This window comes from Pseudopodoces humilis, chromosome 7 (assembly GCF_049639895.1).
Source record: "Pseudopodoces humilis isolate 2021_Gansu_Grassland_sample_001 chromosome 7, ASM4963989v1, whole genome shotgun sequence".
NCBI classification, from domain to species: domain Eukaryota; kingdom Metazoa; phylum Chordata; class Aves; order Passeriformes; family Paridae; genus Pseudopodoces; species Pseudopodoces humilis.
This window is the reverse complement of record NC_142206.1, coordinates 42,942,256-42,956,383: the sequence shown is the minus strand read 5'-3', so window position 1 is coordinate 42,956,383 and position 14,128 is coordinate 42,942,256. Positions and strand designations below refer to the sequence as shown.

At 38.7% G+C, this 14,128-nt stretch overlaps 1 protein-coding gene across 1 annotated transcript in view; it reads right to left on the bottom strand.

Annotated features, from left to right (window-relative positions):
• TSHR (thyroid stimulating hormone receptor) overlaps positions 1–13,772 on the bottom strand; it is a 47,132-nt gene extending 33,360 nt beyond the window's left edge. Inside the window, exons 1-2 of the mRNA XM_005520211.3 lie at positions 13,603–13,772; positions 2,900–2,971 (exon numbers count right to left, since the gene is read on the bottom strand). Coding sequence (XP_005520268.2) covers positions 2,900–2,971; positions 13,603–13,772 — 242 coding nt within the window. The remainder of the gene's footprint in view (positions 1–2,899; positions 2,972–13,602) is intronic.
• Between the last annotated feature and the right edge of the window lie 356 nt (positions 13,773–14,128).

Genomic DNA, 14,128 nt, shown 5'->3' with positions numbered 1-14,128 from the left:
CTCTCTCCACCTTTCTTTACTTTTTTCCAACCTCAGCATCCCCTGTATTGCTGCCCACCAGCTGCCCCTGTTGTCCTCTGCTGCTGACGGAGAGCAGCTTGGTGACCTGTGGGGAATTTCAGGAGAGGACAGCCAGGAGCAGGAGAGGCAATGGAAACTGAGATGAGGCTGTGCTGGATCAGCTGGCACTGGGGAGCACAAGAGGTTCAGACCCGAGTGAGGTGTGGGGAGCTGTGTGGTGGCACTGGCTGTGGGACAGCAGTGTGCACAGGGTGGGAAAGGCACTGTCTTGCACAGGAGTGTGCACAGGGGAATCGTATGGGGCTGCTGGCAGAGAGCACTGTGGGATGCTCCTTTGTGTGGAGAAGCTACGGAGAAAACACTTTGAGGAGCTACAGAATGGGTGTTAGTGAGGTACTGAGGAGTATGACCCCAAAGCACCATCCTAAACCCAGAATAAATGTTCCTTATCCTTGACCTTAAAAATACTGAATGTTCAATACAGCCTTAAGTCGGCAGAAAACACCCGGTGAAGCCCTTTTACTAAGATTCAGTGTATTTGCATTACTAACATTTCTCTTGCATTTGAATTTCCTATAAAACTTTTTTTATTCAGTGATGCCTTTCTGACAGGAATTAGCTTTGCAATTAAACATGTAATTAAAATTATTTTTTTTTCATTCATGTGGAAAAGCAGCACAGGGGGGAAAAAATCTCTTCTGGTTATCAAGAGTACATAGACATGCATTCATTTAAGAGAAATTATAGCTCTGAAATTTTTATTTAAACAAGGTTCATAAAGAGGACAACTAAATTTTCTATTCACTACAGATAAAAACCTCCATGTTTATTTGTGTAAATCATATAGTAGGCACCATATAACAAAATGAACTGCTGTATTTTGAACAGTAAAGACAGTGTATATTCCCCTGCTGACACTTCAGAACATTTTCTAGATGAATTTGCAAAACCAGGAACTATCTGGTAATTTTCACTGCACGAAAATTATGGGCTGGGAGAGGCAAATGAGGCATGTGGTACATTAGAGGCCAAGACATACACACAAAAGTTGTAGTTAAAACACAGGTACTGATTCCTCAACCTGAGGTTTATATCAAGAAGTGGGAGTTCATGTTTTGTGGTAGTAGTAATGCTATAAGAAATATCCAGATGAGCACTGACACTATTCAAATTTCAACTGTCAGTTTGAGCTTTTGGAGCCAAAGAAGGGCTGAGACTCAAATCAAACTCCGTTCTAAACTAAGTTTATCCTTTTTATATATGATACTATACATCAAGTGAGAGATATTCCTCCCTCTCCAAAAAAAAACCCCAAACAATACACCATCTATCTGATTAAACTGAGATGGTAAATGAAGCTGCAGATATCCATGAACAATTACTTATAAGGATTTTAGAAAGTCTTTATTTCAGTATATCTGAATGAAACTATAAAATATAATAGGCAGACCATGTTTCCTCAAAGTTCTTCTTCATGAATTCTTAAATGGTAATCCTCAGCTACTCAGTCAAAGCTCATATACAATTAAGACTTGCAAGGAACATCAAAGACAAGAAGAAGAATTCCTATTGCTACATTAGTAAGAAAAAGCTGAACAAGAAAAAAAAGGCCTGTTTCTGAATGAGGTGGTTTATTTTGTTAACAGTGGCCACAGATACAGCTGAGCACCAGCCCGAGTTAGAACCCTGTGCATTCTGGTTCCTATGAGCAGATTGTGGACTAGAGCTCTCCTGAGGTCCCTTCTAAATTACAGCACTCTGATTCTGGGGAGTGAATTGTGAGGTAGCAGAGGAATTCACTGCATCAGACACACACAGGATCACAGATTATGGGCCAGTGACGAAGAACAGACGAATGTGGGACAACTTTTTGTCAAGACTGCTGACATCAATGAGCAGTACAGTGCAAGGGCAGCTGTTGAGGAATCCATTCAGGGCAGGTAGCTGGGCTTGCAGCTGCAGTGTGAGCTGCAGGCTGAGCTCTGAGCAGTGGGAGCCCGACGCAAGGGGCCCTGAGCTGCTGACCCTTTGTAAAGGGGTCTGTGGGCAGCCAGGTGAGAGCATGCTCAGAGACACAGCAGGAGCCAATGACACTGATGTTGAGGCACTTAAATGGTGACGGCGTAAAACCCCAGGGATTCCTTTGTTTGGGGTCCCTTCTTGGAGGCACCAAACTCAGGCTATTTTGTTATTTATTGAATCAAGATTAAATGATCTGGACATTTGAGATTTTGATATGGGAAACATGGGGTGGAGCTGGTAATGGTGTGAACGTGACTCTCAGAGTGGCTCTGGGATGGTCGGGCAGGCAAGCTTCCTTAACATAGGGACATTTGTCCTTCAATGGGACAAATGTAGGCACAGCTGGTTCGTGGACTGTATCCGTGCACACAAAGGAAGTGACACAATGGAAGTCTGTCACATCATACAAATATTAATGTTTTGGTGAAAGTCCAGATCTGATCTAGAAATGCCCCTGGTTTCCAAAGAGGTGTGTTGCAAATCATGCTAGCAGCTGGGAACAAATTTTTAGTCAGGACTAGCAATTGAATATGTTAATTTGTTATGAGTGTAACGATTTCCTGTAATTTGCAAACTTAAAAAAAAAAAAAAAAAAAGTTTTATAGTTTTATTTATCACATTGACTTCAATAAAGGAGGAATGGTCTTGTTCACAAATGTACAGAATGCCTTCCTACAACTGGTTCAGGTTATAAACAATAGAATTATACCTTCAGTTCTAAAATATAAGTGGTGAGGTAGCAAAGGTACACGAATATTTTCATAGGTTTTTATACACAAAGACAGAATTTGGGAGAAGGAGAGTAATTTTTAACAAAAATTTAAAAGAATAGCATAAGAAACCAAACAGAACTTACATCCTAGAGATGTTGGGGAGATTGGAAAAAGCGTCACTTGGAATTTTTCTTAGATGAGTCTCCAAAAACCTCCTAGAGAAACAAAAGTTTGGCAGTTAATATCCTTTGATAAGTACAATTTAACATTAAAAAGTCCTACACAGCTTCAGCTCTGCTCCAATATTTTTGTTCTTGTCTTGCCTTTTCTCTGTGTTGCCATCTTTGCCTCATGTCTATTCCTGTTTCATTATGTTGCTTGTTTTGTTTGGTGTGCCCATCAATCTAAATTGCAGCTTTCTGCATCATCCCTCCCAAGAACTCAGCAGTCAGTGGTGATGATGGACCTTCCAAAACTCCAGAGCATGACCAGCAAAACATATTTGCCTACTGAAGTTAATGAAGTATTAAGAGAATTCTTCTAATCATTTCAGGCGCCACAAAAATATCCAATCCCTCATTCTGAGCAAGAAACTCAGGTATGTCAGCCAAAATTGAATTAGAGCAATTGCATATTACCTCCACAGAATTCTCCATCTTTTTTTGTAATAAATTCTACATTCTTTCTCCCCAAGCATCTGATGCAGGGGTGGCGTGTACCTTACCCATCTGCAGGAGATTTCAGAAAAACCTGCAATATTTAAGGGAGATACTTATCCACAGCCAAGCTCTTGACAGAATGAATCTCCAGCAGACTCATTCCTCTAAATAAGAAAGGAAGAAATGCTTTTGAAAATCAGCCTATGATAGCTGTTAAACTTACAGTTATAACCTGTTGCTAATCTTCAGTTTTCCAGTACAGTTTGGGAATACACTTAGAGAATATCTAGGCAATGAACAGAATATCTAGGCAATGAATAGTTTGAAGAATAATCAAGAACAAATTATAAACCTTTCCCCTAGTTGCTATTTAACAGCAGTTAAAGAAAGAAATAAACAAATTAGGATGATTTCCTTATTCTGTTTTATTTCATAATGCCAAGTATCTGATTACTATAATTACATTTGATTTACATAGCCAAATATATTATCATCTTGAGATTTATCAAGCTTCTGGAACTTGCATGCAAGAAATAAAACTGTAGAAATAGAGTTTAACAATAACAACATATGCAGAAATTCTTAAAGGTTTTGTCTTGAATTAAAGTATAAATTAAGAGAATGTACATTCCCATAATCCCATGGGAAGAATCTACTTCCCCAGTCTACCTTGCCTACTCCATATTCTTGTTACAAGAATGAGTAAAGACTTTTCCAGCAGTGGGTTGACCCCAATACACCTGGCTCCAAACATGCTCCCAACCACAGGAATGTCAGTCGGTCCAGAGGTTATGTCCACATAGATGTTATTTTAACATCCACAGCAGTACCAGTGATATTACTTCAGTAAGATATATTAGGGAAGTAAATATATATTTTATGTAGTTGCCTCTTCATTTTAAAAGAATTTTTAAATGCACATCTACAAAACACAATAAGTAAATACACACCACCCAAAAATTTTCAGATTGAAACTATATGATTTATAATTTGAGTCATACCAACAAAAGCTTTATGTATTTTAATAAACAATTCTCCACCAATACAGGGAGAAAAATTTACCATATATCAATATGAAACAGTTTGTCAATTTGAAACAAAGTAAAAAATTTTACATCCTAATTTAATTTTTCTGAGAAAATTATAACAAGCAATGACCTTCTAGCTTTTGCATAGGAGAAATAAACATGACAACAAAGTAATGGCTACATAAACAGCTAATGACACATTACTTTCTAGATTTTCATATCAAATTAAATCCAACAAAAACAAAAATATACTTTTTAAATTATTCTGAAATGAATGCATTGTAGTTTTTCAATGGTGCAAAAATAGCTATAAAAAGGCATTTCACGTAGTGAAAATTGTGCTTAGTTTACCAGAAGATGATTACCACCTGCTGTCCAATGCTAGTATTACCAATATGGTAATTGGAATGAGGAAAGTGGAACGAGAGAAAGATTCACACAGCAAAGGAGCTCCGAACGTAGGGAATCACTTCTGAACATGTAAGTCTACATAGGTGCTTTTCTACAACCAGCAGTCCAACTGAAACACATAAAGTATCCCTCAAATCTGGCCTAGCCCTAAGAAATTAAAGGAATATTAGATTATTTCAAAATGAAATTGTACAGGTCAGTGTTTGGGACAAGTAGGTACGGAAAGCAAGCTCTTACTGCTAATGTATCCTCTTCCTACAAACTGAGGTACATACGGACACTGTCAGACTGACAGGCAAGAATTTAGGTTGGTTACTTGCTAGTTTATAGTGAACAGAAAATACCAATCCACAGTGTTGGAGCTTATCCTCGCTCGGTTTGTGCTTCTGATTTGATTTGGGTAAAAAAAGACTTTACACAAAGGAATGATCCTATCCTCATTCAGTTTTCAGATGACACCAAGATAGGCAGGAATGTTGATCTGCTGGAGGGTAGGAAGGTTCTGTAGAGGGTCCTGTACAGGCTGGAATCATGGGCCAAGGCAACTGTATGAGGTTCAACAAAGCAAAGTGCCAGCTTGTTGTGTCCCCTCCCGGCTCCTTGTGCACCTCCAGCCTGGTGGGGTGGTATGAGAAGCAGAAAAGGCTGTAGCTCTCTAAGCATTGCCCAACAATAACTAACACATGCCTGAATTGCCAATTCTTTTTCCAGCACAAATCCAAATCCAATCCAATCAATAGCAGCATAATTGGTACTATGAAGAAAATTAACTCTATTCCAGCCAAAATCAGGCCACTTTTCTGCAATTTTTTTGTTTTTTTAAAAATTTGTTCCCAGGCCTCTTAAGTCCTTTGCCTGGCAGCACAGCCTGAGGAAATGAAGCATTACATGGAGCGGAGGATGGACCAAAGAAGCGCTGAAGTGTACTGGATGTACAGCAATCTATGGGACCAGACGTGTCGCACTAAGAGCAATGAGGGAATGGCTGATACCATTCTGAAGCTACCCTGTCAACTTTGAAATATCACGGTGATCAAGGGAAGTTGTGTCTGAAAAAATAAAAGCATCACACACACGTCTTCTAGTGAGGCAAAAAGAAGGATCTGAGGAAACACAGGCTAGTGGCTGCTATGTAGTTATTTTTTGTGTGCAAGTAATTTATGCATTTGAATGTCCTTTTGCAGGTGTTATGTTCATGATCAGAGGCAAAAAAAAAATTCCTTTATTTTCATCTATATTTCTACCTTAATAATTCCTAACATTCAGTTTGACTTTTTGACCTCTACCGAGCAGCTGGCAGCAATTATAGGCACTTAGTGGTTCTCTGATTAAACACAATAGTACCCAGCAATTACAGCCTATTCTTACTCTCTTTCCCTGTAGGAAGTGAGCCTCTTCAGATTGCTCTTTTCTGAAATTTCATGGTCCTGTTTGAACTTTCTTTGCAGCAATTTATAGGCTTTTAGTTCAATATTTCAGAAACACAGCTCTTCTCTATTGTAGAGTACATTTTATTGCAGGCAATCATAAAAGTTTAAACTTCAGGGTAAAAAAAGAAACAGTACAGGTTTTAGGTCAAAATCAAAATTTAGTTCAAAAATAATGAAATAGGGATGTCTATGATCACAATAAAAGAAAATATATGAGGCTATAGTATTTTAATATGGCAATCAGGTGAAGTTCCCAGGTGACTGGAAGGGGGAAGCATTGTACCCATATTTTAAAAGGGTAGAAAGGAAAACTGTGGGAACTATTGAGCTGTCAATCTCATCTCTGTTCCTGGGAATATTCTCCCAGAAGCTACACTAATGCACATGGAAAACAGGGAGGTGACTTGGAATGGCCAGTACAGCTTCACCAAGGACAAGCCCTGTCTGACCAACCCAGTGACCTTCTCTGCTGGAGTGCTTACATCAGGGGACAAGGCAAGGGCTACACATGTGATTTATCTGTGCTTTTGTAAAGTATTTGACACAGTGCCCCACAACATCCTTCTCTCTAAATTGAAGAGAGATGGATTTGATTAGTGGAATGTTAGATAAGAAATTGGCTGAATGATCACATTCAGAGTGTTGTGGTCAATGGCTTAGTGTCAAGACAGAGAGTAGTGAAAAGTTTTGTGCCAAGTAGTGGGCAAATACACAAGTCTTGTGCCCAGCAGAGAATAATATCTTCATCAATTAGATAAACAGTTGGGTCAAGTGAACCTTCAGCAACTTTGTTGATGACACTAAGCTTAGTGGTGCAGTTGATACACCTGAAGGATGGAATGTCATCCAGAAAGACCTGGACAAGCTCAAGAAATAGACCCATAGAAATTTTGTTTAGTTCAAGACCAAGTGCAAGGTGCTGCACCTGGGTCAGGGCAACCCCTGGTATCATCACAGGCTGGGGATGAACAGATTGGAGCAGCCCTGCTGAGAAGGACTTGGAGCGCTGGTGTGTGAGAGGCTGGGCACGAGCCAGCAGCGTGCACTTGGAGCCTGGAAAGCCAATCGTATGCTGGGCTGCATGCAAAGCAGTGTGGCCAGCAGGGTGAGGGAGGGGATTCTGCCCCTCTGCTCTAGTGAGACCCCACCTGGAGTACTGCATCCAGCTCCAGAGTAGTAAGTACTAAGGAAAGATGAGGACCTGCTGGTGTGGGCTCAGAGGAGGGCAATGAAGATAATCAGAGAGCTGGGACCCCTCTCTATGAGGAAAAGTTGAGAAAGCTGGGCTTTTTCAGCCTGCAGAAGAGCAGGCTCCAGAGACATTTTATTGCAGCCTTCCAGTACTTAAAGAGGGCTTCTAACAAAGTTGGGAAAACACTTTTTTGTAGTGCCTGTTGCAGTAAAGCAGGGCATTATTATTTTAAACTAATTCAATTCAGACTAGATGTAAAGAAGACATTTTTACAATGACTGTGGTGAAAACCAGGCACAGATTCCTCACAAAGGTGGTAGATAAATCACCTCTGGAAGCATTCAAGGTCAGGCTGGATGGTACTCTGACCAGCCTGATTTAGTTGAAGATGTCCCTTCTCCTTGAAGAGGCAGGCAGACTAAATGATCTTCAAAGGTACATTCCAACCCAAACTATTGTATGATTCTATGCTAAATTATATAATTGGGTTTTATTTTAATTACCTTTACGGGCTCTTCGGTATTTTTTTATATTTATGTATCTACTCTATATTTATGTATCTACTTATTTGTGAGAAAAAAATAGCTCAAACTTTTCATGTTGTGTGATTCAAACTTTCTTTGTAAAGAGTGTCATCTAAAATGCCTTTAGATCCAGACTGATCACATTCACTGGCTGGAGTTCGAGAGAGAACTGATCTTTTAGTATGTGTCAGCAGCTCATTGCCTACATTTAGGTTTAAATGGTAATGTTTACTGTAGCTGCTTTCATTGCTTCAATTTGAGTCCATAACATTGCACTTTGCAAAATCCTGAGTGTCATTTCCCATTGACTTGGGTAAGGTATCAGGGCACTGTTGGAATGCACAACCTTGAATGGAATAGAAGCTGCTGACATGAAATAGCCTTTTGCAGTTGGCTCACTTCTCATTTTTTAGTAAAACAAGCTACTTTTTCTACTCTCTAAATTTCGGCTACCACACAGTAACCACCTAAGTGTGGTTAACAAGCTGCTATGATATTAGCAGCTTCACAATATATATAGTTAATTTTTTTGAGACTCTTTAATGTGTAGTCTGTGAACATAAGGATATGTAAGGGCTGAGTCCAGCAGAACACAAAAGCATGTTTAAAGTTGAGTTTTTGAGGAACTGAGACTGTATCTCATTTTCCTTATTCCTTAATTTGGAAGATTAACATTTCACAGTAGTCTCTCTGAACTGCATGTGGGAAGGTTCAATAACACTTCCTGAGACAATCCAGTTTTCAAAATATAACCACCTTTTATAGACTGTTTTGAGGTTCTGTAAACCCATGTTAGGGAAAACATCAAATATTTATTGATTTTGCAAATATATAAACAGACTGTATGAGGCAGGTTCATGAAAAGTTACCCTCTAAACTGATATTAGCTATTTGAAAAAAAATCTGTAAATCATTCCTTAGTAGTCATACGGATTTTTTTATTTATTTATTTTTGTAAAATTTAGGCTTCTTCTTTCCTTTTACATATGTATCAATAAGCTCTGTTTCCCAATTCAAGAGAAGACTGTTGTGTGCTTCTGAAGTGTAATGGGCTGGAAATGTTATGTCAAAAGAAAACACTGTAATGAAAACTGACTATAGTAGCAATTCAAGATTCAGTGTAGTGTAACACAGAATCAGTCTGTTAAACCACTGTTGAAATCAACTTCAAAAATGAGAGTTTTTTAACTCTGGTATAAACTATTCTTTTGCTACTATGATGATCAAAACTCATTATCTTCTCAAACAAGCAAATGAAATTCTACTGCCTTATCACAACTGTCTTCTGTAAAAATGTGTTGTATTCTCATTTAGGTTAATCTCTTCACAGTATTTACAAAAAAACTACTCACAGTCCTTCTGTTTTCTGTTGAGCAAGCCATGTGTGTAGTTAAAAAATGCCAAACTAATGTTCATTTCTACTAGGAATGGCAACAGCTTTTTGGTTTGTGCTTGTACAGTTCCTAGCACTTGATGGGTTTCTGTGCCATGACATGGGAAATTTAAATGTTCCAAATGTATAAGGAATGTTACTGATACAATGACTAAAAAGGAATGAAAGACTATATTGTATTCAATGCTTGCAAGATATTATTTTGGTCTTCAGTAGTTTCTCTGTTACCTTAGTCCCTCATTCCTGTTCTTCATCGTATCACTTTGAGTTGGCTCTGTATGTGCAGTAAAGCAGTGCACAGTTTGTAAGTCACTTCAAGAACCCTTAGAACAGTGCATCAATTTACCAGTGGGATTAAGAACAATTCCTTTCACTTTAACATTTCACTTTAACTGAGACAATAATACATACAAATTTTTTGACCTGGTGTATTGGACCTACTGTGTGTCAAATGCAGGATAGTTGTATGTTAACAGCAGGATTATAGAAGGAACACCATGCCTTTCTAAGCAAAATATGTAGGTAAATATAGTAACAAGCATCAGAATTGACAAGAAAGTATAGTTTTATGTAAAATACAGTATTGAGGAAACATTTTATGTTGCAGCTGTGTACATAGAACTATTTGAATCATTACCTGAAAGACAACTGATAAAATGATTTCAGGGATTTGGTAAGTATAATGGTGTTTGGTAGAAATAAATAATTATTTTAAGAAGGTTCAAATCTGGCTTTGTCTCTAGAAATAATCAAATACTTTTACAAATGAAAATAACTAAATATTTTTTGCAAAATGAATTAATTGCAACTAAAACATTATTTCAAAATGTGTAGCCATTCTATATTACCTACAGCATATACAGAATATATGGGCATTAATCAAAAGGCAGTATCCTACCTACAGCAAATATACTGGAGCAAATGCAGAACTGTAGCTTAATATCTAATGTAAAGAGCATGTTCTTGAAGACTGGACTGGTTTTGTGTCTATTTATATACCGGTTCCACTGTCCTTGCCTAACATCCTCTTGTTCAATTTCAATCAAATTTTATTATGTTGATATGAAAATAGCACCTGGGTACGGGAAGGGAAGGGAAGGGAAGGGAAGGGAAGGGAAAGAGATTAAGTTATTTTAGTAAGTGAATGCAGGAGATGTAATGCACACTGAATAAAAAGTGAAACTTTATTAGTTTTATTGTCAAAAGAAAAATAATTAAAAGCAACTAGAAATAAATTTATAAAATGAAAATCATTGAGAAATGCATTGGGGTGATGCTGGGATAGTGATACCATCTGAATATGTCATCATAATAATACCAAGAAGCATATTACAATAATTTAAGAATTATGATGCAATTACATCTTTGGAAAAATGTTCAGTGGGGTTTTGGTGAAGTGTATGTGTAAGTAAACTAAGAACAAAATCTTATACTGAAAAAGGACATTTTCAAGATCAATATCTGCGCATTCAGGCATTCTGGATAAGCACCTGCATTAACTATATTTGGATAAATAACAGTTTAAATAAACACACTTTTCTCACTTAAGTTCATGTCACTTTTCTACTAAAAGAGTTAGAAATAAACATTTATTGGAATTTCTTAAAGCATTTCTTAAAAAAAGGTTTAACCCATTCTCTTAAAGTAGGGTAGAGAATGAGAACAGTTCTGACTGAATAATCAGAACGAAACTTTAATTGGAGTTCCAAGATCCTGTGCACTGAAAAGAGCTCATCATCTCCAAAAGCTGGCAAAGTGTTCCTAGACTCACCAGTCTCTTAGTCCTACAAACCCTACAAAACTGAATAGCCACACAAAAAAGTTTTTAAATTGGCAATCTTGAGGTTCACACATTACCACCAAGAAGCAGAATTACTTTGTCTAAAGTAACAAACTTGCTGCGTTTAGGGAAAATTGTAGAGTTTCAACATAAAATATGCAGATATGTACAGCTACGTATTTCACCTCAAAGAAGTGTTCATTTGTTCTTTCTTAAGGTTAACAGAAACTTCAATTATTTTGGGATCTTTTGTCTTTGATTCAGAACTACTGCCTATTGTTTGGCAAAAGGATAAAAACATGATGGAATCGGGGGCACACACTTTGCAATCTCTCACAAAATGCTGTGTGTTGTTTTAAATGCCATGTGCAAATGATCCATCTGAAGCATCTGAAAGCACTCTGAACAAAAACCACATATAGGTAACTGTTAGGAGTCCCATTTAACATATGAAGGTAAAGAAATATTAAGACATTTGCAGAGAGCAAGGGACTAAAGAATTCGGCACAGTCCACCAGACTTGAGCAATTTAAATAAGAGAACAGAAAGAAAACAAACACACTTTATCCAGAAAGAAAACTTCAAAATGAAGCAAAAAAATGTGATGTCTTTTTGTGTTTGTGTTGTGGTTTGTTTGTTTGGGGTGGCTGCGTGTGAAAAGAGCTCTATTTTCCTTATTTCCTCAGATAATTCTCCCATTTTCTTTCAAATAAAAGACTATGCAGCACATGTTATACTGCTTCTGCATACACTTTAAAATCACAATTGTCATTACCTGGAATATTTTCTTGATATGGTAGGGAGAACATGTCTTGAGAAGTTTGCAATGGTCACTCTAATAAGTGCACATGACTGAATTTCGCCCCAGATAAACAGAAAAATGTTTCTCAGTTGTTTTTTGTTACTTTTCCTATGGAAATAAGATCTTCACAGGGTGTTTTTGTCTTTTCCAAACAATGGCTTACTATTTTACATCCCCCATTACTACAGGTGTTTAAAACACTAGAATTCCACCGGCCAAAGTGCTTTATTTGTGGAGCTGTATGTAGAGAGGTATTTCTCTGCAATCAAACCAGCATATTTCAAGGAAAGTATCAAATTTCATTACGTGATGTCATTGTTTCTGTTAACTATTTTAAATGCCTGTACAAAGGCATTTTCTCCTATAAACTGAAACTGATGTGTTTTCTGATTTGTCGTGGTAGTTTTCAAAAACCATACTACTTGGTGCATGTCATAACATCACTGGAATTTCAGCCTAAATAAACTGTGTATATAAAAGTATAATAACAAAAAACTAGTATAATTTAAAATCTTATTAACTGAAATACTACACCTAAAATACTAACCATCCAAAAAATTAAAAGGCAAGCAAAAGTAATGGAAATAACATAAATACTTTTTTCTTTCTTTCTAGGCATGACCAATTTAAGCTTTTACTTTCAGTGTTACAAAATCTGAAAAGCATTCAAATAAGTTCAAATAATTTAATGGTTCTTATTTGTATAAAATCCTGAGAATCATTATCAAGACACAAACTAATCAATCTGTTACTGTTTTACCTTGCAATTAAATCAACTGAATCTGAATTAATTTACTTTATCAGAAAGCAATCTATATTTACAAATGAACTTTCCCATAGAGACTATAAAACTTTTGTACCTCAAGAAACAAAGTAAAAGCCAGGAGTGATTCATCTGCTCAGTTTTAGCTGACAGGTGCCATTTCAGTCTCGCTACAGTGTTTAACTGACAGATATGACACAAGATGCTCATCTCAACTGGCAGCAGGAACCCAGACAAGATCTTCCACTGTGCCTGTAATGTACCAAACACTTAGGCTGAGGTACCTGCATTACTCTAACACTTTGGCAAGCTTTAAATTTGCTGCTTTATCCCATACTCCACACTTTCATCTGAAGTACTCTGTCTCCCAGACAGTATACTTGGATTCTCAGATCCCATGGATTTTTTTTCCCCCCTGGCTTTGACAAAGAAGCTGAAAATGCACAGGGCATTTTGTGGAACTCTTTGTGAGGTCACACATCCAATTCCTATTAGTTTTTTAATCATAAAATTGTGTTTGATCTATCTTTCCTTCTCCTCACCCTCTAACAGAGAATCCAGCCTACTGCTCACTTTGCCCACAAACAGCCCACTTACTTATTTTCCCATATTTTATACCGAACTCTTTAAGATCTAATGAACCATCTCTTCACAGCTCTTTAAGGTTTGAGAGTCACTTTTCTACCTCCTCCTGCCCCATGCAGGGTCTGCACACCGCCGTTCCCGCTATCCTGTACCGCCCAGGTATTCTGGAGCACTTCTCCCCTGTCTTCTCATCTCACAGGACATTAGCTCAGAGCATCTCCTGCCTACAAAGTATGAATAATCACAGCAGGCTTCCCTAAACCATCCCAATGTACTCACAGGGTCTGGGTGTCCACCGGAAGGCTGGGAATAAAGGAGATGTCCCTACAAGTGATTTTGTATTCCTCCCAGTCAGAGCACTCGCAGAAGGCTGAAGGACACCTCTCTGTACCCTGGCTGCACAGCACCAGCACCAGCAGCAACTGGAAGGCTACCGTGAGGCACAGCATCTTCCGCCGTCCGCTCTCGCTCTGCCCCTCGCTTGTCCGAGGAGACGAGGAGATCCCAAAGCTGCAGGGGCAGACCACGCTGCCCCTCCGGGAGAAGCTGCCAGGGAAAGGCGGCACCTGTGCTGGACAACGCCGCCTCCTCACTGAGCGGGGTCAGGAAAGGTCTCGGCAAGCCCTGCGCGCCCTCGGCACGGGGCAGGGTCCTTCTCCGCGCCCCGGCCCCGCGCCCTTCCCGCCGACCATCCTGTACCTGGCCCTCCGCTCCTCCGCACCCCTCCCGCGGGGTCCCGGCGTGCCCGTCCCCCGGCAGCGCCCGTTCCGCGGCTCTCACCGCGGCAGCGCCGCTCCGCTCCCGG